General features: G+C 43.7%; 2 protein-coding genes across 3 annotated transcripts in view; one reads left to right on the forward strand and one right to left on the reverse strand.

The window, feature by feature from the left end:
* ccdc106a (coiled-coil domain containing 106a) overlaps window positions 1-8,688 on the forward strand; it is an 11,462-nt gene extending 2,774 nt beyond the window's left edge. The window contains exons 5-10 of the mRNA XM_063198910.1: window positions 261-311; window positions 992-1,168; window positions 2,052-2,222; window positions 6,605-6,765; window positions 7,423-7,565; window positions 8,055-8,688. Of these exons, the coding sequence (XP_063054980.1) occupies window positions 261-311; window positions 992-1,168; window positions 2,052-2,222; window positions 6,605-6,765; window positions 7,423-7,565; window positions 8,055-8,082 (731 nt within the window). The 3' untranslated portion in view covers window positions 8,083-8,688. The remainder of the gene's footprint in view (window positions 1-260; window positions 312-991; window positions 1,169-2,051; window positions 2,223-6,604; window positions 6,766-7,422; window positions 7,566-8,054) is intronic.
* arhgef5 (Rho guanine nucleotide exchange factor (GEF) 5) overlaps window positions 8,687-25,000 on the reverse strand; it is a 37,564-nt gene continuing 21,250 nt past the window's right edge. For both annotated transcript variants that reach the window (XM_063198908.1, XM_063198907.1), the window contains exons 12-15: window positions 19,820-19,963; window positions 19,261-19,331; window positions 16,954-17,058; window positions 8,687-12,635 (exon numbers count right to left, since the gene is read on the reverse strand). In XM_063198908.1, the coding sequence (XP_063054978.1) occupies window positions 12,493-12,635; window positions 16,954-17,058; window positions 19,261-19,331; window positions 19,820-19,963 (463 nt within the window). In that variant the 3' untranslated portion in view covers window positions 8,687-12,492. The remainder of the gene's footprint in view (window positions 12,636-16,953; window positions 17,059-19,260; window positions 19,332-19,819; window positions 19,964-25,000) is intronic.

The raw sequence follows: 25,000 nt of genomic DNA on the forward strand, positions 1-25,000 counted from the left end.
AATTCTTATGACTCGTTCATGACTGTTTGACACGGTTATGACACTGTTATGGCATACACATGACCCCGGCGTCAAGTGAAGTGTTACAATAATAATTATAATAACAATAATAGTAATGATGATGATGACAATAGTACCTGGCTGGGATAAGGTAGGGTCGGAAGAGTGATGCTGTTATTAGAGATGCTGTGTATCTGTGTGATTTTTGTTTATGTGTTTTATCTGAGTCTTTGTGGCTATGTGCCTTTGTGACTTAACAGGCAATGACAGTAGGAGTTTTTCGTGGAAGCGGCGTCGAGACAGTGGGCAAGGTAAAGATGAACATTGTTGTCAGAAACTTTAATGACCTGGTCTTAAAGCGGCACTGCACTTGAAATGAGCTAATTTTACACCTTCCCTTGAACCTAAATAATTGAGATGTATTTTTCTCCAGTCAGCCACTCTTTCAGTGTGGTGATGTTACTTCTACCTCCAAGCTGACAATTACCATTGAATCGGGAGGGACCAGCTAACTTCTAGAATAGGATAGGAATAGGATTTTGAATTTCCAGAGACAGGGGCCGACTGAAAATAGAATTTAACCCATTTAAACCTGATGCTGCATATACGCTACATTGACCTGGGCACCCGGAGCGACATAGATGCTGCATTCAGGCTCTTGAGATATGAGTTTTTCTTATTACAAATGTGGGTATGTTAGAGCCGAATGAACACATTGTAATGCAAGATGGGGGTCCTAGCTTTTTCATGCAACTTATTTCATGTTTTTATGTCCTTCGTATATTTAGGTTTTTATAGGCTGAGGGGACTTTTTCCCAAAAAGGGCTTGGGCATTCAGTAGCCATTTTTTGCTGCTTAAAATTGGGTTAAGTCAAGAGAAGGTGTGAAACAGGCTCATTTCTAGAGATTGTGGCTTTTGTTGTCACTTTCCTGGATGAATATACATGTTGTAAATATACTGTAAACGTAACAACAGTGTTCCTTCCCACAGACCAGCAGTCTGACAGCCAACCTTCTGCCACCCGCCAATCATTCCAGCAGAGGTCCGCCCCCCAGCCCTCGCCCAATGCCAAGTCCAAGGCTAGCACAGCAGCCAATAACCACATGAGCTCAATGTTCGGCTCCTCCTCTCCACCCGCTAACAACCGAACTATGAACGACCTATCAGGTATGTGTCTTTGGGAACAGGTGCGTTCGTGCAACGTGCGTGCGTGTGTGCTTACGTGCTTGCGTTTTGCTGAGAAAAGTAATTGCTTGATGTCAACAATGTCATGGTGTGTATGAATGTGAAAAAGCATGAAATATATACGTGCACGCATATCCTGCAGCAAACATATGCCGGGTCATAGTCAGTGTACCAATTGCAGAGCTCTAAGGCCGGCCATGATGCTAAGAGTATTGTAATGTAATAAGAGTGTAAATCACAGCTTCCATGACGATACAATTTGATAGCGATTGGATTATTTTCGATACTTAAAGTGATACTGTCCCATTTTTGGAAATAAGCTTATTTTACACCTCCCCTTGAGTTAAATAATAGGCTTTTACCGTTCTCCTGTACTTCCAACCGTTTTCTAGTTATGGCAGTGCACATTTCACCTCCAAGCTAATAGTTAACATTGAGTCCTATGAGACCAGTTAGCTGCAAGCTGGTCTCATAGGACTCAATGTTAACTGCAAGCATGGAGGTAAAATTTGCAGTGCCATACCCAGAGAACGGTTGGAAGTACAGGAGAACGGTAAAAGCCTATTATTTAACTCAAGGGGAGGTGTAAAATAAGCTTATTTCTTAAAATGGGACAGTATCACTTTAAGAATGCCCCACGATATGATTTGATTCGATTCGAGTCAGCCGTAGAATCGCTGCATTATATTGTCTTGTATTGTAATGTGTTGTGTTGTAATGCTTGTAGATATGGAAGAGGAGTTCCGGGACGATAAGTATTGTATTGTAATGTGTTGTATTGTAATGCTCGTAGATGTTGAAGAGGACTTCTTGGACGATGACCAATGTATTATATTATATTGTATTGTATTGTAATGTATTGTAGATGTGGAAGAGGAGTTCCTGGACGATAACTACCTGGATGAGGATGAGGAGGACATGATGATGCCTGATGTGGACGCCATGGGGGTGCGAGGCATGGCGGGTAGCCGTGGCAACAGCGGCATGAAGAGGAGACGTGTGTTCCACATCTCCCGCGGCAGGGAGAGGCAAAGAGGTAAGAAGCAGAGCAAGCGGAGGGTTAGAGTCCTATCTCCTGCGGCAGGGAGGTGAGAAGCAAGCGGAGGACTTTGGGAAGAGTAAAGTTCTAAACCCAAGCAGATAATTGGAGTGCTTCTGGGTCCTCACCTGCTCATCAGTGTAGGGGCTCTCAAGTTTAGTCCAGGAAGAGAAGTTCTGAGGCTGTCAAGGTTGGAATTTTTTAGGGGCCAAGCAGCGAAGCTGGCGAAGGCCCCTCTAGAGTTAGTAGGTTTTCTGCCTATTATTATTATTATTATATAGGGACCATTCTTCTCCTTAGCAAGTCTATGGCAGCCCATAGAACCGTAGGTAGGAAAATGCTGTAAATTGGCACACACATTAGGAACAGTCTCAGCATTACCTACAGCGATTTATAGGTCCCCAGTCCCAACGCTCTAGCGCCACCAGCAGGTCAAAGTTGCAGGTACATTTCTGCTTGTAACTTTTGAACCGCTGGGCCAATTTTCATAAACTTGGTATCCCTGGAATCCTTGGGCCAAGACAAATCCAACGCATTGGAAGTGAGGTCATATCTCAGTAACCGTTTGTCGAATTAGGCTAGGATTTTGTACATACATAGTAGTCCATTCCATGACCTACCACAAAATCAGATCCCCAGCTCAAACTCTGTAGCGCCACCAACAGGTCAAAGTTTCAGCTACATTTTTGCCTGTAGCTTTTGAGACGTACTTCCAATTTTCAAAATATTGGTACACAGGTCATCTTCACACTATGTTGCACCCAGGTATGAATTTTCGTAATGATTGAAAAAACTATCAGCTCACAGCAACCATTCAAAATTGTGGAAAGAATGGAGGGATTTTTTCTCATCTCTCTGTCCCCTCTGGCACCGGCTGCGCACGTTCACTGACACCATTCTCGGCAGGGGGCCTGGACACACAAGAGACGAGAGCTTATGTGTGTGCGTAGTTCTGCTATTGCTTTAAAGTGTCAACCAAAGCCCCACTGCCCCAGCCCCTGCAGTCTCTGTTCAAACTAAACTTGGTTCACATGATCACCTTCCCCTCCAAAGATTGCACACCAACATTGGTGAGATTTGGCCTAAAGGGGGCGCTGCAGTTAATTTTGTTGCAGTGGCGGCTTGGGCAAGTTTACTGCTTGGCCCCGCATTGCTGCTTGCAGCTATATTTTTAATACTTTTTTATTTGGCTACAATTAGCCAAATAAAAAAAGTATAAAAAAAATTGCAACCTTGAGTCCCTTAGAACTTCTCTTCCTGGACTAAACTTAAGAGCACAGTCCTATCTACTGCGGCAGGTACAGGCATGGAGGTGAGAAGCAAGCGGAGGGGTACAGTCCTATATACTGCGGTAGGGGGGTGAGAAGCGAGTGGAGGACTTAGCGAAGAGTAGGCCTACAGTCCTGTCTACTGCGGCAGTGAGAGGCAGAGAGGTGAGAAGTGAGCGAAGGGGCACAGTCCTATATACTGCGGTAGGGAGGTGAGAAGCAAGCGGAGGACTTGGGGAAGAGTAAAGTCCTACAGATATCTCCTGCGGCAGGGAGGTGAGAAGCAGGCGGAGGACTTTGGGTAGAGTACACTGCCGTGCAAAACAAGAACGCAGTAACTCAAAATGGACGAAAAAAAAATTATATCGGAAATGGGTTTTAAACTACCTCATTTGTCTTGTGTCAAAAAATGGTGGTCCAACACCGTCCCGTTTTGGAGAAAACTCATTTTGAAAGTGCAAAAATGACCAAAAAAAAGTTACTGCTTGTTGTATTTAAAGGTTATGTCGTACAAAACAAAAACGCAGTAAGTCTGCGAGTTACTGCTGCACGTTCCAATGGGACTGGTTTGGGAGTAGACAGTAATACTAGCCAAGAACGCAGTAACTCCTGCAGTAACTCCATTTTGTGGCAGTAATACCAGCCAAGAACGCAGTAACTCTGACACATAAATGCTGTTTTTTTGGGTTTTTTTGTGTGCATTATTTAAATTTCTATCCTAAACAAGCATTACCAGGAAGTGTCACCACCAATTTACCGACAACACAGTTGTCACGCCATATGGGAAACTTTGAAGCCTTTTTTCTCAGTTTGCCGTTTTCAGATTTACTGCGTTCTTAGATTGTAGGGCAGTACAGTCCTAAACACAAGCAGATAATTGGAGTGCTTCTGGGTCTTCACCTTTTTTCCTTGGTGCTCATCAGTGTAGGGGCTCTCAAGTTCAGTCCAGGAAGAGAAGTTCTGAGGCACTCAAGGTTGCAATTTTTTTGTAATACTTTTTTATTTGGCTACAATTAGCCAAATAAAAAAGTATAAAAAAAATTGCAACCTTGAGTCCCTTAGAACTTCTCTTCCTGGACTAAACTTAAGAGCACAGTCCTATCTACTGCGGCAGTGAGAGGCAGAGAGGTGAGAGGTGAGCGAAAGGGCACAGTCCTATATACTGCGGTAGGGAGGTGAGAAGCAAGCGGAGGGCTTGGGGAAGAGTAAACTCCTATCTACTGCGGCAGGGCAAGGTAAAGAGGTGAGGAGCAAGCGTAGGACTTAAGTAAGTAAGTAAGTAAGTAAATAAGTTTAATTTATAAAGCACATTTAAACAGCAAGAACTGACCAAAGTGCTGTACAGTGTCATACTAAAATACTAAAATTAAGCAATACTAAGAATTTGATTAAAAACAAGACAAAGTCAGCAGTAAGAATAAAACACAAGGAGGAGTACACACCTATCTACTGTGGCAGGGAGAGGCAGAGTGGTGAGAAGTGGAGAATTTGGGGAAAAGGGTACAGTTCTCTCTCCGGTATCAGGGAGAGGCAGAGAGTTGAGAATCTGAGGGCTTTGGGAGGCAGTGGTGCAGTCTACGTAGAACGCGGGTATACGGAGTATACCCACTTCTAAATTTCAGGGATTTCAGTATACTCACTAAAAATTGATTGATCCATTGTTTTGAATAGGACATATATATACAGTATACCCACTTCAAAAAATGCTCAAATATACAGTATACCCACTTCAAAAAAGTAGACTACACCGCTGTTGGGAGGGTACACTCCAGTAGTAGGGAGAGGTAGAGCGGGCTTTCTTTCAGGTTTTTTTTCACGACCTCAACGACCTCAGCTACTTGGTCTCTTTGGTCGTTTCTAGTGTACATGTATAAAAAAGGCGAAAGAAAGCCCACCTGGGAAACTCCAACTCCCTTTGTCATTGTGACCCAGCACTCCACAGCACACTAAGTGTTCACTGCACACTGCACACAACAAAATAGCATTTTATGCCTCACCCTTGCAAGGGGGCAGCCCCCAATGGTCAATGGTGTCCCAAATGAACAGTGCGGCAGGACGGTACCATCAGAGATCTTATAGACAGAGATGCGTCATTCTAGGTCTTTTCCGGTATCCACTTTATGCCGGGTGAACACCCCTTTAGGATACCTTCGGTTCGGAGACCTTCGGAGTCCTGAGGTTGAGAATGAATGGAGTCCCCTTAGCACTGTAGATGGTGGTAGTGCACTTCTTGTGCAAACACCTCAAAAATAGAAGAAGAAGGAGGGGACAATGCCCCCTCAGGAGACCCAACTGGAGCACACTCTTTTGCATTGGGTGGGTGTTTTTTGATGACTCTTTACTCAACCTCTTTGGTACCATGCTCAGGGTACCTCAGTCATGTGGGAGGATGGGGGGAGAACACTGGTCAATCCCCCCCAACCTGGGGAGTCGGGAGTCGAACCGGCAACCTTTGGGCTACAAGTCTGACGCCCTAACCACTTACCCATGTATTTGCTCAGGATGTGATGTTGACATGTTAGATTACGCTTATCACATAATCTGACTTGTCAGACTGGGACATTCAAAGATTTGAACATTCCAATTTATTTTCGCCAAATCACGTCATAGCTCATTACCAAAATATTAGCTGACATTAGCTGAAATTTTATGTGGTCCCCCAATTCGTTTCGCCCCTGGGGAATTCATTTTGTTTGCTCAATTCACTGACCCTCTTCCCCACAGAGAAGTGACGACTTCTGTCGCTTTTGATGTACAAGTACAGTAACACGCAGTGAAAAACCCAGCGCGGGGTGCTATTAATAGTGACAATAAGAAGGTTTTATGTTCTATCCTACTCTACTCTACTCTACTCTCTATTCTAGTCTATTCTATGGAGCAGGCGTGGCCTTCAGTGGTTGAGGAGATGGGCTATAGATCAGAAGGTTGCAGGTTCAAATCCCACCCTTCCGCTCCCTCTCTGACTCAATGGCTGAAGTGCCCTTGAGCAAGGCACCTGACCCCACACTGCTCCAGGGACTGTATCCCATAGCCTGCTGTACTTAAGATAACTCTAAGTTGCTCTGGATTAAAGCGTCAGCTAAATGTAATGTAATGTATTCTACTCTACAGTGAAAGACCCTACGGGAGTGCTGTTCCGCTACAAGAAGATCCTGGTGACGTTCCAGCGGCTGAAGAACATGTCTAAGGCCTTCCAGATCCACGGGGTGGACCGCAACACTGTGGCCTCCACCACCCCCATCGCAGAACTACTGCTGGTCGCACCAGAGAAGGTAGTGTGTGTGTGTGTAAGCGTGCGTGCGTGTGTGTGTGCGAGCGTGCGTGCGTGTGCGTGTCTGTGTCCGTGTCCGTGTCCGTGTGCGTGCGTGCGTGCGTGCGTGTCCGTGTCCGTGTCCGTGCGTGTGTGTGTGTGTAGACTGCAGCCTCCACCACCTCCATAGCAGAACTGCTGCTCGTCACACCAGAGCACACATTTATGCCTTAAAGAAACTTTCTTTGAATGCCTCACACCTTTATGCCTCAACCATGTGTTGGCGGGTGGTACCTCTGTCATGGACCTAACCTAATGACCCTAACCCAGTCTTTCTCAAACATTTCCAGAACGAGGACCACTTTGTCCCACCAGAAATGTTCAGAAACCATCTGTCAACTGAATTGACAGTTGATAGGTGCTAATTTGACACTGCTAATTTCGATGCAGATCACTTACTTTTTATTCACATTCACAAGCCTGTCTTATTGTGGTGAAACTAAGATTTCAGCTATGTTTAGCTTTGTAACAATGCTACAAATATAGTCCACTGGTAGTTTGTCTTGGAAATGTAGAAAAAGAAAACCTCGGGGACCACCTGAGCTCTGTTGCGGACCACCAGTGGTCCCCGGATCACCCTTTCACTGAATCACTGCCCTAAGTGTTTACTCCTCACCAGGTGGCGGAGGTGGGGGAGTTTGACCCGTCCAAGGAGAAGCTTCTGGACTACGCTCGGCGCTGCCACATCGCCCTGGACCCCCAGACCCTCAGCAAGGTGCAGGCCCTCAAGAAGAACAACCTGCTGCTGCCCATCTCCTACAGGTGAGACGCCACGCCCACCACCTCAGACAGGGGATGGCCTGGATGACCTGTATGGTAAACTCGTGCAGGCCAGACACTCCCAAAAAAACAAAAAAAATGTCGTGGAGACATTGAAAATGGACTAAGTCGGAAACGTCTTTAGCTCCATGTTTCATAGATTTTTGACAATAAAATACACCTGACTTGACTTGACTTGCAATTGGTTCATCTCAAATGAAAGATAATGAACGGCACTGCGCAAGTCAAAGGTTCACACTACCAATGGTGTTCCAATGTTTTTGTATGTCATTCCCTGTTATTTATTTAAGTACCCCCCCCCCCCCCTCCTAGTTTTGTGTCTTTAGTTGTATTGTTGTGTGAGCAGTGCACACCAAATAACATTCCTAACAACTGTATTTTATACTGTTGATATAGCTAAATTAAACTTGAAACTTGTGTTAATGTTTTAAATGAATTCCTTGTCTCTTTCTCCATCTGTTGTCTCCGCAGGTTGAAAGGCACAGGTCCGCCGCGGTAGTGGCGCCCGACCCTCCCCCTGAATCCTACTGTACCCATCCTGCTGTACTCTGTTGCATCACACTGTATTCTGATGTACCGTACCCTCACGCACCTCTCCACTCATGCTCTCTCCACCACACCGGTGACACAACATGACATGGCACGACACACCCCCACAGCCGCACAGCACAGGACGCCAGCTGGCACACAACCCCTGTGGACTGTGATGTTCTCTCCACATCGTTGTGTGTGTGTGTTGTATTTATGTGTGTATTCTCAGCTGAAGCACGCTCTCTCTCCCATTCCGTCCGTAGCTCAGTGACAGTGTGTCTGTGCCCGTGTCTGTTCTGTCTGTGTGCCCTCTGGAACACACACACAGGGGTTCTAGAACCCTGGTTGTCATGGTGACCGAAGGGGTAGAACCGTAGGGATAGAACCTGAAGGCCTTTTGGAACAGAGTGGCTGGTCTGTTGTTGCATTTGGTGGATAGACTGCCTAGTGTTTATCGTACCTATTCTTGAGACAGTAACAAGCTTAATTTTTTCGAATGTATTGTCTTGATGTCTCAAAGGAAGTTTCTTTTTTTATTATTATTTTCATTGTTTGTTTATTTTATAGAATTTTAGGGACCTGTTTTTTTAAATGTTTCGAATTGGCTGCCTGAGCTGTTGAGTGTGGGTTTTTGTTTTTGTATTTTTTGTTTGTTTTTAACACTTTGCATTAACTGAGCACTTCTGAAGGCATCTGATGTGTGTTACAGTGAAGCTAACCACCACAACCAACAAACACTGTAGCAGCCAACATGTGAAATACCTCAACTCAACAATCAACTCAGATTTATTTAGTTAAAATTGACCTTGTGTTTTTCCCACTGGGATCTTAGTACAGGTATTTAAATGACAAGATAACCGTTTTTACAGTCTCTTTTATGAACACAGACAGGGAAGCATTATGACCTCAACCTTTTGTGATCAGGCCCCACTGTGAGGACCATGTGTGTGTGTATGCGTATGCGTATGCGTGTGCGTGTGTGTGTGTGTGTGTGTGTGTGTGTGTCACCTGAGCGAAAACAGATGGCCAGTGTGTAAAAATGTAAAGACTTGGGAGAGCTCTGATTCTGAATACAAATGCGCAGCCAAGGTTTTGTCTGTGCTTTGTGGCAGCATTAACAGTTATGTGAGACCGACGCACTCAGGAGCTGATTTTCCTTAAATCAACAGATCACACCTCATAGACCCAGAGATATACTGTAAAGAGTATATACTGTTATTAGGGAGATATCCCAAGAAGCTGGCTCAGTAGTAGATCAGGTTATGTTGACCTTTAGGTAGTGGTAAGTCATCTGATAGAAGAGCCTGGAGTACTCATTTCCTTAACTTAACCCATTTTAGTCTGGAGCAACATATGCGCTGCATTCAGGCTCTTGAGATTTGAGCTTTTTTAAAATAATAAATGGGGGTATGTTAGAGCTGAATGAACACATTCTAATGCAAAATGAGGGTCCTAGCTTTTAAATACAACTTATTTCATGTTGTTATGTGCTTCGGAGGCTGAGATATTTAGGTTTTAATAGGCAGAGGGCGCCCTTTCCCAAAAAGGGCTTAGGCTAAAATGGGTTAAATGACACCTGTGGGGCGGGCTATCTATTAGCAGGTGTATCACTTCCTGTACAGTAGGTTAACCATGCTGTTGGGATACCACCTTGTTCATAGAGAGCCATAGACCAAATCTAGTTGCGTCAGGTCTTCATACCAAGCATTGGTACTGCCGACCCCCACCCATCCTTGAGTTGGCCTTGTGTGTGTGAGTGTGTGAGAGGAATGCAACCACAACTGGAGCCAAGTAGCTGGATACTGTGTTACTTTCACAGACATACTGTTTTACTTTCGTATTTTGGGAAAATGGAGCAAAGCTGTTGTGAGTGGAGAAGGAAATTGGGATGGCAAACTCTTCACTGTCAAATCATGGACTGGTTTAGGTTTAACCATCGCGGAGGGGAAAAAAATGTTTTACACTGATGTATCTGTATCATTGATTACGGGTCTGGTACTTTTTTTAAGTTGTCCTCAGGAAGCAACGGATCTGTCATAATTGAACATGAGTGTTTACTGTCATACGTGTTTGATCGCTGCAACAACCTCCTCAAGTAAACAAAAGCCAAACTTCCAAATCTTAATCTGAATCAATTTTGGAAGTGGCGAAGGATTAAACATGTTTGGGACCGTAGACCGGGATTTCATGACTGAAATGTTATTAAAACAAAAATAATATGATGGAAAGCAGATCATTATAACACTAAAGCGACTGGTTTCATACCCAACCCTCCCCACATCTGACGATTATGTGTATAATTATTGTATGGTGGACGCTGTACTGACCAGGGAGGTATGCTACAAAGGTGTTAAGGTGATCAAGCTGTTTTTTTTTTAACCCCCAAAAAACAGCTGTTACTCTGATCAAAGTAAAGTTCTTTGTCTTTTGATTATTCAAGAGACTGTGGCTTTGCTGTTTTCTCCTAGCAGGTTTACCTCTAATTCATTCCTTGAGTGAACAAAACCAGCTTTTGAATCTTACTCACTTGTAGTAGACCAGGCCAGTTCCACCCTTCCGGAATGTATTTGTATTCTGCATTCTACTCATGTTGTGAACCTGTTACCCAGTGGTGATGACAAGTGTCAATGTTCTGCTGAATCTCCATTTTAAAAACCCCCATTGACCATGTACTGAACCAGCTCTCACTGGCAGTCAGGAGCTTGTTGTAAATAGTAATAAAATGCAAAGAATGCTAAAAACAAACCTTCAGAGTGAAGCGGTTTCCTGATTTTTCGTTTGTGTTTTTTATACAGTTCACAAGTCGTATCCAAGGAAAGACACAGCACCTCCATATTGTCAGTTGTTGAACTTTATAAAAGCTTTGAAATACTTATTAGCCGTACAATGCAGACATGATCATAATTTCACCGTACTATAGGGAGTGACCTATTCACAAGAAAGTCCAATGACCCAGGAAGAATGTCCATTCACCCTGTACAGCCAAGCACTTAGTTACATCAAAAAGTTTTAAAAGGAATTCTCCCAAAAACTCTTTTGGGCTTTTCACAAACCTTACAGTTTGGTGCGCTTGTACACGTTTTTTTTGTTAAAAGTATAAAGATAAAACTACAGTTAATGATTATACATTTGGATATTATACAAAGTTCACTCGAAAGAGTCAAACTTAAAAAAAAAAAAAAAAAGCATTGCACCTCCCATTTCTGTGAACACAAACCGACTCATTGTCAAGTCCCCTATACCACACCATGTGAGTGAGGCCTGTTGGCACTGTGTGTGAGGCCTTTGGCTATGAATGTCTGTCCATTTGTCATGCTTACATAGGCACACATTGTCCAGCTTGTCACATACTGTATCCCCCACCCCCCACCTCCTACCTGCTGATGGAAGGATAGTGTAAAGGGAGAAATGCAGCAATCCGACGATTGGGCATTCAGAGGCGCTGTGGAGAGTCGGTGAAGAAATTGGTTCGGTGTGTCGGTAAGGTGAGGGGGGATGGCCAACGACCAGGGAAGTGGGCCAGCATCTGGACAATTTCAGCTTGCTCAGCTGGGTTGAGATGGACATCAGCGGTCACCTCAAATTCACAATTGGAACATACAATCGGCAAGACAATCTCTATATAAAGTTTCTTCTCTCTAAAGGCTCACTCCTCCATGTGAGTACGAGACTGCAGTTCCGTCCCAAACCCACAATACTGCTCACAGCTCAGCCCATAAAGTGTGTGCCTTATTGGTTGTGAGGGAGTGAGTGTGTGAGTGTATGAGTTGGAGAGTGCTGGCAGGCCAGGGCTGCTGCCTGTCTGTCTCCGTCCAGTCTCAGCTGTGCTTTCCCAGCTGGGAGTTTGCAGTCAGCAATCCTTCTCCCTCGCCAGTGTAACAACACGACAGATGCACACATGCACACACACATGCGTGCGCACGCACACGCTCACACACACGCACGCACACACAGGTGATGAGTCTCCCATAGGGTCCCAGCAAAGGCCAGTATGGACTGAGGAAGCCATGACGCAAAGCTCAGCGGACTACACACAGTCTGCATGACTGGAGGGTCCGCTCTGTTTCCAGTCTGCACTGTATGTGTGGCCAAAAGATCATGGGTTCTTGTGTGCTTGTGGATTTGCATGTCCAGCGGTGAAGTCAGTGTTCCTGAGTTTGTGTGTGTGTGTGTGTGTGTGTGTGTGTGTGTGTGTGTGTGTGTGTGTGTGTGTGTGTGTGTGTGTGTGTGTGTGTGTGTGTGTGTGTGTGTGTGTGTGTGTGTGTGTGTTTGAGCACACTTGAAGGGCCACCGTAGTTGATCTTGTGTATGTCCATGAGGTTGCAGATATATGTATATCTATATGTGTGTGTGTGTGTGTGTGTGTTTGAGAGGGCACTCAAAGGGCCGCCGTGGCCGTGGTGATTTTGTGGACGTCCATGAGGTTGCGTTGCCGTGCCTTCTCGTTGGTGATGGTCTCCAGGTGCGTCTCTGGGGACCAGCCTCGGTGCCGGTCCGACATCCGCGTACCCTCCACCCATCCTGCAGGAAGAGCATGAAAGTGGCAAACGTCAGATCTGGCACACAGCAAATGTTGCAGTGTTAATTCAAGTGAGGAGTCTGCACACTTAGAATCCTTTTTGTTGTGTTTTCATGGCAGGATAACGTTTAGACCTCAACAGTCTTCTTCAGATTCTCTCTTCAGGTAGAGAATCTGAAGAAGACTGTTGAGGTTGAAACGTTATCCTGCCATGAAAAAATAAAACACAACAAAAAGGATTCTAAGTGTGCGAACTCGTCACTCTGAAAACTACAGTTGACCTTCGCCCTGCACCTTTCCCTGGGATGTGCACAATCCTCTCCTTCAACCGCAGTGTTCATTCAACACTATTCGGAGCATGTATGGACCTACTCGATTTCAGTGTTAAAGTAACTCTTTGAGTGTTGGAGTAACACGCTTAAAGATGGTGTTAAATTCAATGCTATAAGTGTTAAATCAACAACGTTTGTCACAACATCACAACAGTCTTTCCATAATGATTGAAGGCTACTGTTGTTCAGTTACCATAGTGGAGAGTGTGCACATCCAAAAGAAAAGCATCAGCAGGTGTCAAATTTAAAAAAATCGTAGAAGGTGCTATGATCGAAACGTTGCTACTCACAATAAATTAAGTATAAATTAAGTCTTTTGCAAGCATTGTGCAGATTCTTTCCCCTTACTACCAGCTTACTGTCTTCACGGTCCTGTTATAGTAATGGTACTTGTTGTTCTGCTTTTGCCTGACAGGTAAGACTATTTATTTTGAATTACTTCGTAATTCACGATCGTAATTCACGAATGGTCTGATAACCCTTCTCTGGGGTCATCCACCAGACGACCAGCCAAATTGGGCCAATAAGCGAACGCACTTGAACGCATAACAACATACTATACATCATGAACGGAAACTGTTAGAGATTGGTCTACTTATTTCAAACCAGAGCTGAGCTCCCTCCACCCACCCAAACACTCCAGGGCATCGAGGATCTAGACCAGTGGTTCCCAACCTTTTTCTTAAGGGACCCATGTCAGTGTTTCCCACAGAAATTTTGGAAACTATGGGGGCAGCAGGGATTTTTTTTTTCGGGGGGGGGGGGGGTCTTCTCACGCAGGCCTTTGGGGGGGGGTGTATCACACAGCGTGAATGCAAAACGCAAAACAATGAGTACAGTGTGACATTGGCGCATGGAGCAACTATAGGCCTGGGCCCAACATTTCAGCCATTTATATTTTTGAGAAATAAGGCTACCCATTTTACCCATTACATGTATAATAGTAGTACATTGTCATTGTCAAAAAATGCAGTACAGTGAATCATTTCTGTTTACAACACAGTTTCATTTGTCCCTCATACAGGGGTCTATATAATGAAAACAATAATAAAACAAAATAGGAGCAGAGATAAGAATTTAAGATCACTGTGTGTAACGCACAGACAAGAATGGTCTAAGAGAGTACGCTATGCCTTTTCCCCCACACACATAGGCGCACACATTCTACATGAGGGGTGCTGGTCAGAGGTAAAAGGGCTGAACAACTTATTACGCATTTTTGTCTATATTCACATTCATTACACATATTGTATATACAATCCGATGTCTCCTCTGCTGTGTCAATGAAGGCCTGTCACATTTACAACTGTAAAACAAAGCCTGGGGAGTGTTAGTAAACTCATCCAACTGTCCCTCCTCTGAAGTTTTTTTTTTTTATATTGCTCCCAAACCCAGGAACGCAGGAACTCATTTTGACCAGGGGGCCTGTGGTCGGCGGAGGTTCTGGAGTCCTCTCCCAGAAAAAAAACGTGTTTTTTAGATGCAATTTCCTGCATTCTAATCAATTTTAGGATGAAGAATGGCGAATCCATCTGACTAACTTCTTCATGTTTTATGTAGCCTAACCAAGGATTACTAGATTTTACCTTTTTTTTGTTTAACATTTCACTTCAAAATTATTAAGTTCTTCTTGCGGAAGGGAAACGCGCACCTAATGTGGAGGTGAGGGCGTGTTCAAGAGCAAATCGCGCTACCGTGACAGTTTCTCTCTTCTCCATGGGCAGTCTACAATGTGTGAAATTAGTAGAACTAAATGACTAGGCTATGCGATGCACTTGTGAGAGGTGACCGGGCTTTCAAACAATTTAGATTGTCTTGCAATTGCGACTGTGTATCTCAAGATGCATACGATCAGGACAACTGCCCTGTCTTCCGCCCGCGCACAAAACACGCACGACCACAGACCTGTAGGTCTGTGCGCACGACACACAGACAGGCATACTGCTTCCCGTATGTGATTACACTCTGACGGCCAAAGAGTTTGTGCTGTGATCGGCGAGAGAAGTAGGCTAAGCGCCAAAGCAGCTCGTGCCATTGCTGGCTATTGATACAGGGAGAGTGTAAAAGCCACCTTTAGTTTGCATTTGACGTAGGCCATAGGCTAAACGGTGGTCAAATCAGCAGCAAGAGGCAAAAGGAACAAATCGCCACCCACTACAAAAGTTCAAAACATCTAACAATAGAACAGCCATTTCACACCGCGGCAATTCAACGTTGGCAACAGTTGATAGACAAGCCACGCACAACATCGGCTGTGCTACAGATTCACCCCATAGCAAACTCCGAGGCTAAGATAGCCTAGACTTCACCAGCAATAGGCAAGACCTAGCCTACCAATGTGCTACTACGAATCCAATCTCCACGGCAAGGAATAAAAGCCACTTCTTGACACGATGCACAATTTTGGTGACATTCCCTTCTCCCGTCGCACTTTAAATTCACCTAATTCCTTGCTTGGTCCGTGTTTGATCACCACAGTGATGAGACTTCTCTTCACAACAAGTTAGCTCCTCCAATGGGTGTATGTTGATGCATGCCCAAGCCAACATATCGCTGTTAATACCACATTTATTACTACCTTGACACCACAAGCTAAACAAAACAAACATCGCTCCCGCGTCACTGGCTGCACCGTTCTACACCACTGTTCCGGTCTGGTTGGGGTCTAAAAATCACTCATTTCAAACCAAAATTGCATTCACATTTCAAACTACTTATAAGTATTAAAAAAGTAGAAAATATTCATATTTTGTGTTTCTATTTTAGAATAATAATGAGGAAAAAAAAACTATGTCTGAATTTAGGGTAGGCGGCCTAATACACAAGTGATGCAGTAGGTAGAAAGGCTATGATGCAGCTGCGTCTGTTGTCCAGCGACCCCGTGCACCCCACTTCCTGTGTCCCTGCCCAAACCCAAGTTAACTATAACAGCTTGACTAGGCTTTTGATCCCCTGTCTTTCAAGCACTTTGTGGTTTTCTCTATAGGATGTATTTACTCCAGGAGGAAAATGCGAAGGAAATCGTAATTCGTTTTAACAAAAACGGAAGTAGTTTAAAAAAAATAAAAAAATAAAAAGTAAAAAAATTTTTTTTTTTTTTTTTTAAACATTTTCGAAACTATGGCAGCCAAAATTGAACTATGGCGGTGCGCCATAGTTTCCTCAATGTATGGGAAACACTGCATGTTTTTACTATTGTAAGCTTTGGTGACCCAACCATGCGAACGAGACGGAGTCACAAGATGCCCTCTGTTTCCTGCGAAAACTAATTTTAGTTATTTTATTCCTCAATTCGTCTTTGGTCAAATATAGAATAAATGTTTAATGTAGCACTTACAATTTGTTGCTTCTATGCATTTATTAGTTAAATGCTTTGTCTTTTATTCAACATGGGCTATATATATTTAAAATGAAACCCCTTAAAATCAAGAGGGCTCCGCGACCCCCTGTGGATCTTTGGCGACCCATAAGGTGGATCCCGACCCATAGGTTGGGAACCACTGATCTAGACTAAAAATGCATTATGAAGTAATTAATGTGGTCTGGTCAATGATGGTAAAACCAGGCTAGTTCAGCTTACCCTTAGTCGTGTAAAAATAATAATCATATGAATTGATGCATCAATCATACGGTCGACGATCAAATCGAATCGTATCGTATCGTGGAGCATTCTTAAGTATCGAAAATAATCGAATGGTATCATCATGGAAGCTGTGATTTACTAGCCTGATTATCATCGACTTTCAAATCTCTTTGAGACTTGGTCTGGCAAGAGCATAACAAGTAATGTTGCTCAAACGGCATGATTGACCCACCTCCCTAAGTTTGCTACTGGTTGACTGGTTTCCGACAAAGTGGGTGGAGTTTCCGATTTTTCCGGAGATCGGAAAAGATATTTACTTTGCTCCTGGCCTGACTAGAGCCAACACCAAATGTGTTGCGTCACTAGGAGGGCGTGGCCTGGCTAGTGATTTACATCCCTACTTACCATCGCTGCTGTGTTGGTGGACCAGAAGGACATCGGCTTTCTCCAGGCTGAGCTCGTCAGGCTGATGGGCAACATAGGCACGAATACACTGCATCTGAGGGAAATCTGTTACCAAGAGACATTGAATCGAGAGCAGTGGTTAGAAAAAAACTTAAATATTACATTACACACTTACAGTAGCTCCTAGCCTGATTATCATCGACTTTCAAATGTCTTCGATACTTGGTCTGACCAAGAGCATAAAAATGTATATTTCCTTAACGGCATGGTTCATCCGCCTCCCTTCGTTTACTACTGGTCGTTTGTTTCCAGACAAAGTGGGAGGGGTTCCCGATTTTTCTGGAGCACAGAAACGATATTTGTATTGCTCCTGGCCTGACTAGAAGGAACGCTGAAGGTGTTGTGTCACTATGACGGTGCGGCCTGGCTAAGTAGCTGCTGCTTTTACCCAAAGTGACTTGCTGTAATTTTACAGCAAGAAGTGTAATTGTCATATACTCATCAGTTTCATTCATAAGCAATGGGGTCAAACTAAAATCTCCAATAGAAAAAAAAAATATCCTCAGAAAGTCTTCCTAGGAAAAAGGCAGGTAAAAAATAAGTTGGGTGGCTTGACAAACAGCACATTAGCCATGAATGGAGGTAATGCAGAACTCACACTCTTTTGCTACTAGTGGAAAGGGATTCAAACCAGAAACCTTCCGAATCCCAAGACCAACTCCATAACAATTAAGCTATTGGCCAAATTATGTGTAAACAACAAACAGGCATCCTTCTCCCTCCACCATAAGACAAGACTCTCTTTCAGAGAGAAGTGTTTGTGGATTATGTTACCGTCTTGATTAAACACAGACTGCTACTAATCTCATGTCCCCAACTGACTCTGAATCTGGATCATGCTATGTGTGTGTGTGTGTGTGTGTGTGTGTGTGTGTGTGTGTGTGTGTGTGTGTGTGTGTGTGTGTGTGTGTGTGTGTGTGTGTGTGTGTGTGTGTGTGTGTGTGTGTGTGTGTGTGTGCAGATTTGGACTGAAGCTAAGACACACACACACAGAGAGACACAATATCAAACCAGCAGGGGGCAGCACAGTATATTGCTGCCAAAAAAAGAGATAATTTTCTCATATTTTTAGGTTCATTTTCAAAAAATATTTGTTCACAAATATTCATCAAGACCTACAATATAAAGTATGCCATAAGCATTAAATTGAACAATAAGAATGTATTTGCCATTTCCAGATTACATATCTTGTGCAAAGTATGATATGTTTGATATGAAAGTATGATACGTGTGCTATGTATGCGATTGCTACGTGTATCTGTTGCTGGGCACCATACCGTCCTTTAGGATTAATCTACACTATATTGTAGGGGTGTCAAACTGATTTAGGTTCAGGCCCAGGGGCCACATACTACAGCCAATTTGATCTAAAAAGGGCCGGACCACTCCAGCAACGAAATCGTGAAATATTGCACATTTCTGCTTCATACTGGAATCGCATTGCTATCAATCGTCTTGTGTCGATGACCGTCGAAATATCAGGAGCATTGACTGTAAATGCCGTGCAAAAAAAGACAAATTAGACTTTTTTCGCTACTTTTTTTCGGGCCAGATTGACTCATCTGGCGGGCTGCATCTGGGCCCCTGCCATAGGCTACTGCAGGTGTCACCAACGTAGTGCCCGCGGGCGCCAGGTAGCCCTCCAGGAGCTTCTGAGGTGCCCACCAAGGATGTTAATAAACAGTGATGACTACCAGATTTTAGTTACTGATAATGGTTCTCTCAATTTAAATATGAGATTATTTATTCATTATAAGCAAATTATAATTCAATAATTGTGTGATTTGAGAATGATGCCAAGACATCTATAGAGGATTTTGTACAAAAGTGTTGGGTAGCCCTCAGAAGCCCTCGGGTAGCCCCCGGGTAGCCCTCAGTAGCCCCCGGGTAGGGCTGATACCGGTCTGATGTTAGGGGAACTAGGAGTTAGTCAGTGGCACTGCTAGAAAATCTCCCAGCCCTCCCTGTGAAGCACTACTGTGCACAGTGAATCATCTCATCTTCATGGTGATCACTTCACTGGAACCAGCAGAGTGCTCGCCTGTTTGCAACATAGCTTCCTGTGTGTGTGTGTGTGTGTGTGTGTGTGTGTGTGTGTGTGTGTGTGTGTGTGTGTGTGTGTGTGTGTGTGTGTGTGTGTGTGTGTGTGTGTGTGTGTGTGTGTGTGTGTGTGTGTGTGTGTGTTTGTGTGTGAGTGTGAGTGTGAGTGTGAGTGAGAGAGAGAGAGAGAGAGAGAGAGTGTCATACCCTGGGCAGCTGTGAAGTCAATCTGTGGGTGGGGGCTGGAGACAGCAGAGATCCAGCGCAGTTTGTCGCTTCTGCACGCGCACACACACACACACACGTAGACACACACACACACACACACACACACACACACACGGTTATCTATTAGTAAACAGGAAGCCAAATTATCTGTGCATGTCACTTCACACTAATAGGGCCGGTGTGTGTGTGTGTGTGTGTGTGTGTGTGTGTGTGTGTGTGTGTGTGTGTGTGTGTGTGTGCGTGTGTGTGTGAGAGAGAGTGTGCATGTGTGTGTGTGTGTGTGTGTGTGTGTGTGTGTGTAAAAATTGGAAATGGTTTGGGATGCAAAGTTCTCGATGTAACATAAACATCCAAGAGAAAATCAGAGTTAATAAAACAAACAAAGAATTACATTGCAACACGCACACACACACACACACACACACACACACACACACACACACACACACACACACACACACACACACACACACACACACACACACACACGCGCGCGCGCGCGCGCACGAACACGCACACGACTTCTCACGTCACTTACAGTGTGTCCGTTCGGAGCAGTACTGATTTGCGGGCCAGGTACAGTCTGAAGAGGTTCTTCTGTAGCGAGTGGAGCTTCACTCGGCAGTTCTCAGCCCTCAGCTCCCCAACAGGACAGTGGTCGATCACCGTGAACCGCCCGCCCCTGAGGAAGACACAAGAGAGTTTGCTTAACCTTTAAAGGGCAGATTATAGTTCAGCAACGGCGCCTGTTGCTTACGGTCGCTAACCACTGTTGATGTTATAGATCTGCGCACGAGGTCTCATGTCGTTAGCTACATTTGGCTACATAGCTACAAGGCTACAGTACAGTAGTCAGACTGGAGGCATTGTGCCGCGAGTGCTAAACTGATGTATTGTTTGTTTGTTACTTACTAATTCAGTCATTGTAGCATCATTTATTTAAAAAGACTAGAAAGAAAGCATTCGTATTCCACAGAATATTGACAGTTTGGCTCTCGTAAACTACCGGAGAACTGTGCCGCCAGGAGAACAAGGAAGTAGCGAGACGACCAATCACAGCGCCTTTTCTCTGCGACCTTCGCAACCGTCTGTCGCGTAGTCAGGATTTTTTCGAGGCGCGCGACGACGGTTGCAGAGCCTCTGCGCGGGGGGTGTGGTCGCGCACAGACGGTTGCACAGGCTCTGCAACCGTCAGCGCCAATAAGTATAAATTGGCCTTTAGAGTGTACCGTCACACCGGTGTGACGGGAATGTTCGAGCAGTGAAAGTTCTATAGAATTCTGGGGGTCATTCAATACAATATGGAATTGTAGAATCTTGCATTGTTATAGAACGCATTGTTTTTATAGAATGTTCAAAAACCCACACTCTTAAAGGTTAAGATTAAAGTCTTAATCGTTCACTCACTCACTCACTCTCTCTTGCTCGCTCGCTTGCACGCACAAAAAGTTGTGGGGAGATGGACTTCAGATCAGAGGGTTGTGGCTTCGAATCCCACCCTTCCCTCTCCCCATCTCACTCCATGGCTGTTGTGCCCTTGAGCAAGGCACCTAACTGCCGCACATTGCTCCAGGGACCGTAACCAATACCCTACACTTAAAATAACTCTAAGTCACTTTGTATAAAAGCACCAGCTAAGTGTAATGTAATGTAAAACGTTCTCAGCCATCAGCTCTTCCAACAGGAGAGCAGTTCTAGTCAATCACTGTGAAACACCCACCCCTACCCAGACAACACATGAGGGAAAGTTAGACAGAGGAGCTTATACACGCACACAAACTGCAGTACCCACCACAGGGCCGAATAGCTAATACATGCACACAAACTACAATGCCCATAAAATAATAGGACAGTGGGCAATCACAGCCAACTGTCGGGCTCTGGAGATGCAACACTAGACATGATAGTATAGATTGAGCCTATGATGGTCAGCAGGGGGGAAATAAATATGTTTGAAGTTGAATTACATATGATTTGGACCGCAGTCATCGCTGTTCTGGTGATCCGTGGCTGGTGTTTGCAGATGTGCGATGCGACGTGTCAATTCCGTGTGTGATACTTGCAACCTTTGCAGCTTTTTTTTACTTATTGGAACGTTCCTTAACGCATTGATACACACGTGTCATGCAGTCAGAAAACTGGGACTACTTCATAGGTGTGCGAATTAATCAACATTCCATTTAACGCATCACATCTACTGCTCTCCAAAACAAAAACAGTTAGCTAAGCGTCTTACCCCTTCACACCATGCCATGCCAGGCACCTAACCTCTCTCTCTCTAAGATTTAGTGATTCTCAAACTGTGGGCCGGGGCCTTCCAGTGGTCCCTGAAAGTATTCCAAGTGGATGTGTTGTTTGAATTGGGCCCCTAATTGGAAAAGGTTGAGAGCCCCTGCAGTCTAAACAATTACCAATCGTGGTGAACCTTCCGCCTTGGAGAAGCCAAGTTTGGGGTTCAAGAGAGCAGCAAGGGAAGAGAAGATTAGCAAGATGTGGCGAGAGGTACGTTTCTCTCTCTCTCTCTCTCTCTCTCTCTCTCTCTCTCCCTCTCTCTCTCTCTCCCCCTCTCTCTCCCCCCCCTCTCTCTCTCTCTCTCTCTCTCTCTCTCTCTCTCTCTCTCTCTAAAACAAACATGCGCAACAAAAGACAGCAGGGTGAGTCACTCGTCTCCAGTTCAAACATGGGCTGTGCTCTTATTGCTTCAGTATGTTGCCAGACTAGTCTCTAATTGGGTCATAGCACAGTGCACCTACACGTACAGTACGTGCCTCCCATGTTGCTTCTTCTCACTCTGCTAAGTCATGCCGTCCTCTATGTCTTCAGACTCCATTCAGACACCTTCAGCCGTTATCATGGTGCAATGCACAAGATCATGATGCAATGATATATAATTGTTGATCTGATCATTTTTGTTTAAATAGTTTTTTAAAATCAGTCAATTAATTCATCTATGTATTTATATTTCTTAGGCTTTATAGGTTTGTCTTGCTTATTTATCACAAGCTTATGCAGTATATGGGTCAGTGACATTTCAGTACACGTCAGGGCAGCGCAACGACAGCCAGTGCCACTATTGTATGCAATATATGCTTGTTTGTTTGTTTTTAGTGGACTATTTCAAACGCATATTCCTTGCAGCATATCAACCACCAATTGCTAATTCATTTACGGGCATTCAGCACTCAATGCCAGGTCAAAGCAAAAAATAAAGAACTACTTTGGTCAATAAAGAAGTACTTTGGTCATAGGCATCCTAGTAAATATTGGTTTATAGCCTAATTAAGTAAATATTCGTGAAAAAAAAATCATATGTGGCAATACGCAGCACAGTTTCAATGAGCAGCATAGTCGCAGTACCTTCTCTGGCCACCATCCTACACAGTGCACCTTTAACCCTAAAGCGACCGACTGGGGGTCATTTATGACCCCGGGCATATATTTCCATACCCCATTTCTGTCATTTTCATCAGACAACGTTTTCCTTCTATGAGCTTGTCGATACGTTTGTTGTGCATGTTTTGAATTAATTTTGTGAAATTTGGACCATCTATATGGGATTTATAACCAAAACACCTCTGGGGTCATTTATGACCCCGAGAGGATCCATGAGATACTCAACATTATAATGTCCATTGTTGTTGAAATTTTCAAACTCTGTTTTTTGTATTTTGTGTCTTGGGGCAGGCCATGGTCAGCAGACCTAAAATATTCATAATATAAACATTTATAATATTAATATATAATATATTATATAAATAAATAGGGCACCCCTGCGATAGCCAACCAAGCATATTGTGAGGGCACCCAGGTAGCATTCCTCCATATTTGTTGATATCATGGCACAGTGGTCCTAGACACATGATTAGAATATGAAATGGAAGTCATCCTGATGAACAAAGAGGGAGGAAACAAGTCATCAGTGTAGAAATCAATGGCGTTTTTAGAATTTTCCTTATTATATGGCTATACAAAGGCTGAAGCATCAGTTGAATCATTTCTTTGCTCTAATACATATGGAAGACACCTTTTCACAGCTACAATGTCCAGAAAAAGTTTCAGAGAAATTTTGAGTGTGCACAAGGTTATATGTTTGAGACATGGTTTTGTCTATGTAAATTACCATATTCTCTGATCTTGTGATTTCATGAACCCAGAAATGTTGAGTACCCTAAAGGTTTATTGCAGAAATATCCTCTATGGGCCTAATGGGTAGAATTTAGCTTGGTTTACCAAAGTTTCACTTTGAGCAATTTCCATAATTAGCATAAATATACTGTATTATTATGGTAAGACTGTCACAAGTGAATAGGCTAAAAAAATATAAATGATAGATATCACCATGAAACTTTCTCAGTTCATTACTGATGATGAGGGAAGAAAAAAATGTATTGGGTGTTTTTTGTATTTTGATGTTTACATATGCAAATGAGGGCATACATCATATTTAGCATATACGTATAAAGTTTGACTAATTTTTAGAAAAACAATAAAATGTTCAAATTCACATTTTTTTTGCTTTAGATGAGGGACAAGTATGTGCAAGATGTAAATAAATTTGAATGAACCTCAAAAAATAATTTATATAGTGGTATTTCTATATAATCTCCTTGGGGTCATAAATGACCCCGCTCGGTCAGATTAGTCGCAAAAACAGGCCGATCGCTTGAGGGTTAAGATGACTCTACAAACGAATCATTTTTAAGACACTCCTAGGAAATGATGATCTACTGTATAGTTGCCCTGTCTGCTAGAACGAACCAGTCAAGTGATGGGAGTTGGTGATGATTCAGTGATTCACACCACACCAGCTAGACGTGCCCTCCAACACTCTGTGGAACCCATTCTGAACACATTTCCTCTCATCATGATTCATTCACTGCTGGTGGAGAAATACAACGTCAATATAAGCCTCTGATGTCATCAACAAAAGTCGAAGCCAACTGGTGTTTAGAGGAATGGGGCCGTTCAGAGGAACTGTAGTCCTTTATTAACATTTAAAGGATAACTTCAGCCAATTTCATGCAGTTGTAATGCTCACACTACCCTGGACTTGTCAGTACCTGAGATTTGTTTTTTTCCTTCAGCCTTTTCCGAGATCCTGGTCTTTGTAATGGGGGCAGAGTTTGTTTACATTTAAAAAAACAACATCTTGATTTATTCCCAACAACATCCAAAAGGTTGTGCAACATCAGCAGCTAGCAGACAACTAGCAAACAGTGATACCTTTTGGGATAATATTTGGAGTAGGCCTATGTTGAGGAGGTTTTTAATGTAAACAAAATCTGCCCCAGATAGCTGAGATCTCGGAAACGGCTGAGAAGAAAAATGCAGCATCACTGGGTACTGACAAGTCAAGGGTAGCGTGAGCAATACAACAGCATATTGAAATTGGCAGAAGTGCTCCTTTAAGATTTCCTTCTATCCTTTTCTTTTAGGCTTTCATGTCATGCTTTTATTGCCATTTCCTCTGCAGTGTATTATGCTTTTACTTATTTCAGTGCGTTTCTCAACAACGTCGTTGCTAACTAAGTTGCAATGCAAATTCCCATAGGGAACCACGTCAGTTGCTAACTGGTTAGCAGCATTGCTTTCGAGAAACAGGCCCAGACTGGCTCAATCAGTTCCCTTGACGAAAAAGTGTTCCGAAACAGTAGGCCTTCTCCCTAGGAACATTGCTCAAAAGATTGCCAGGTGCTTAGTCATCATCTTAAATCTGCCA

The sequence above is a fragment of the Engraulis encrasicolus genome, chromosome 5 (assembly GCF_034702125.1).
Source record: "Engraulis encrasicolus isolate BLACKSEA-1 chromosome 5, IST_EnEncr_1.0, whole genome shotgun sequence".
Lineage (NCBI taxonomy): Eukaryota > Metazoa > Chordata > Actinopteri > Clupeiformes > Engraulidae > Engraulis > Engraulis encrasicolus.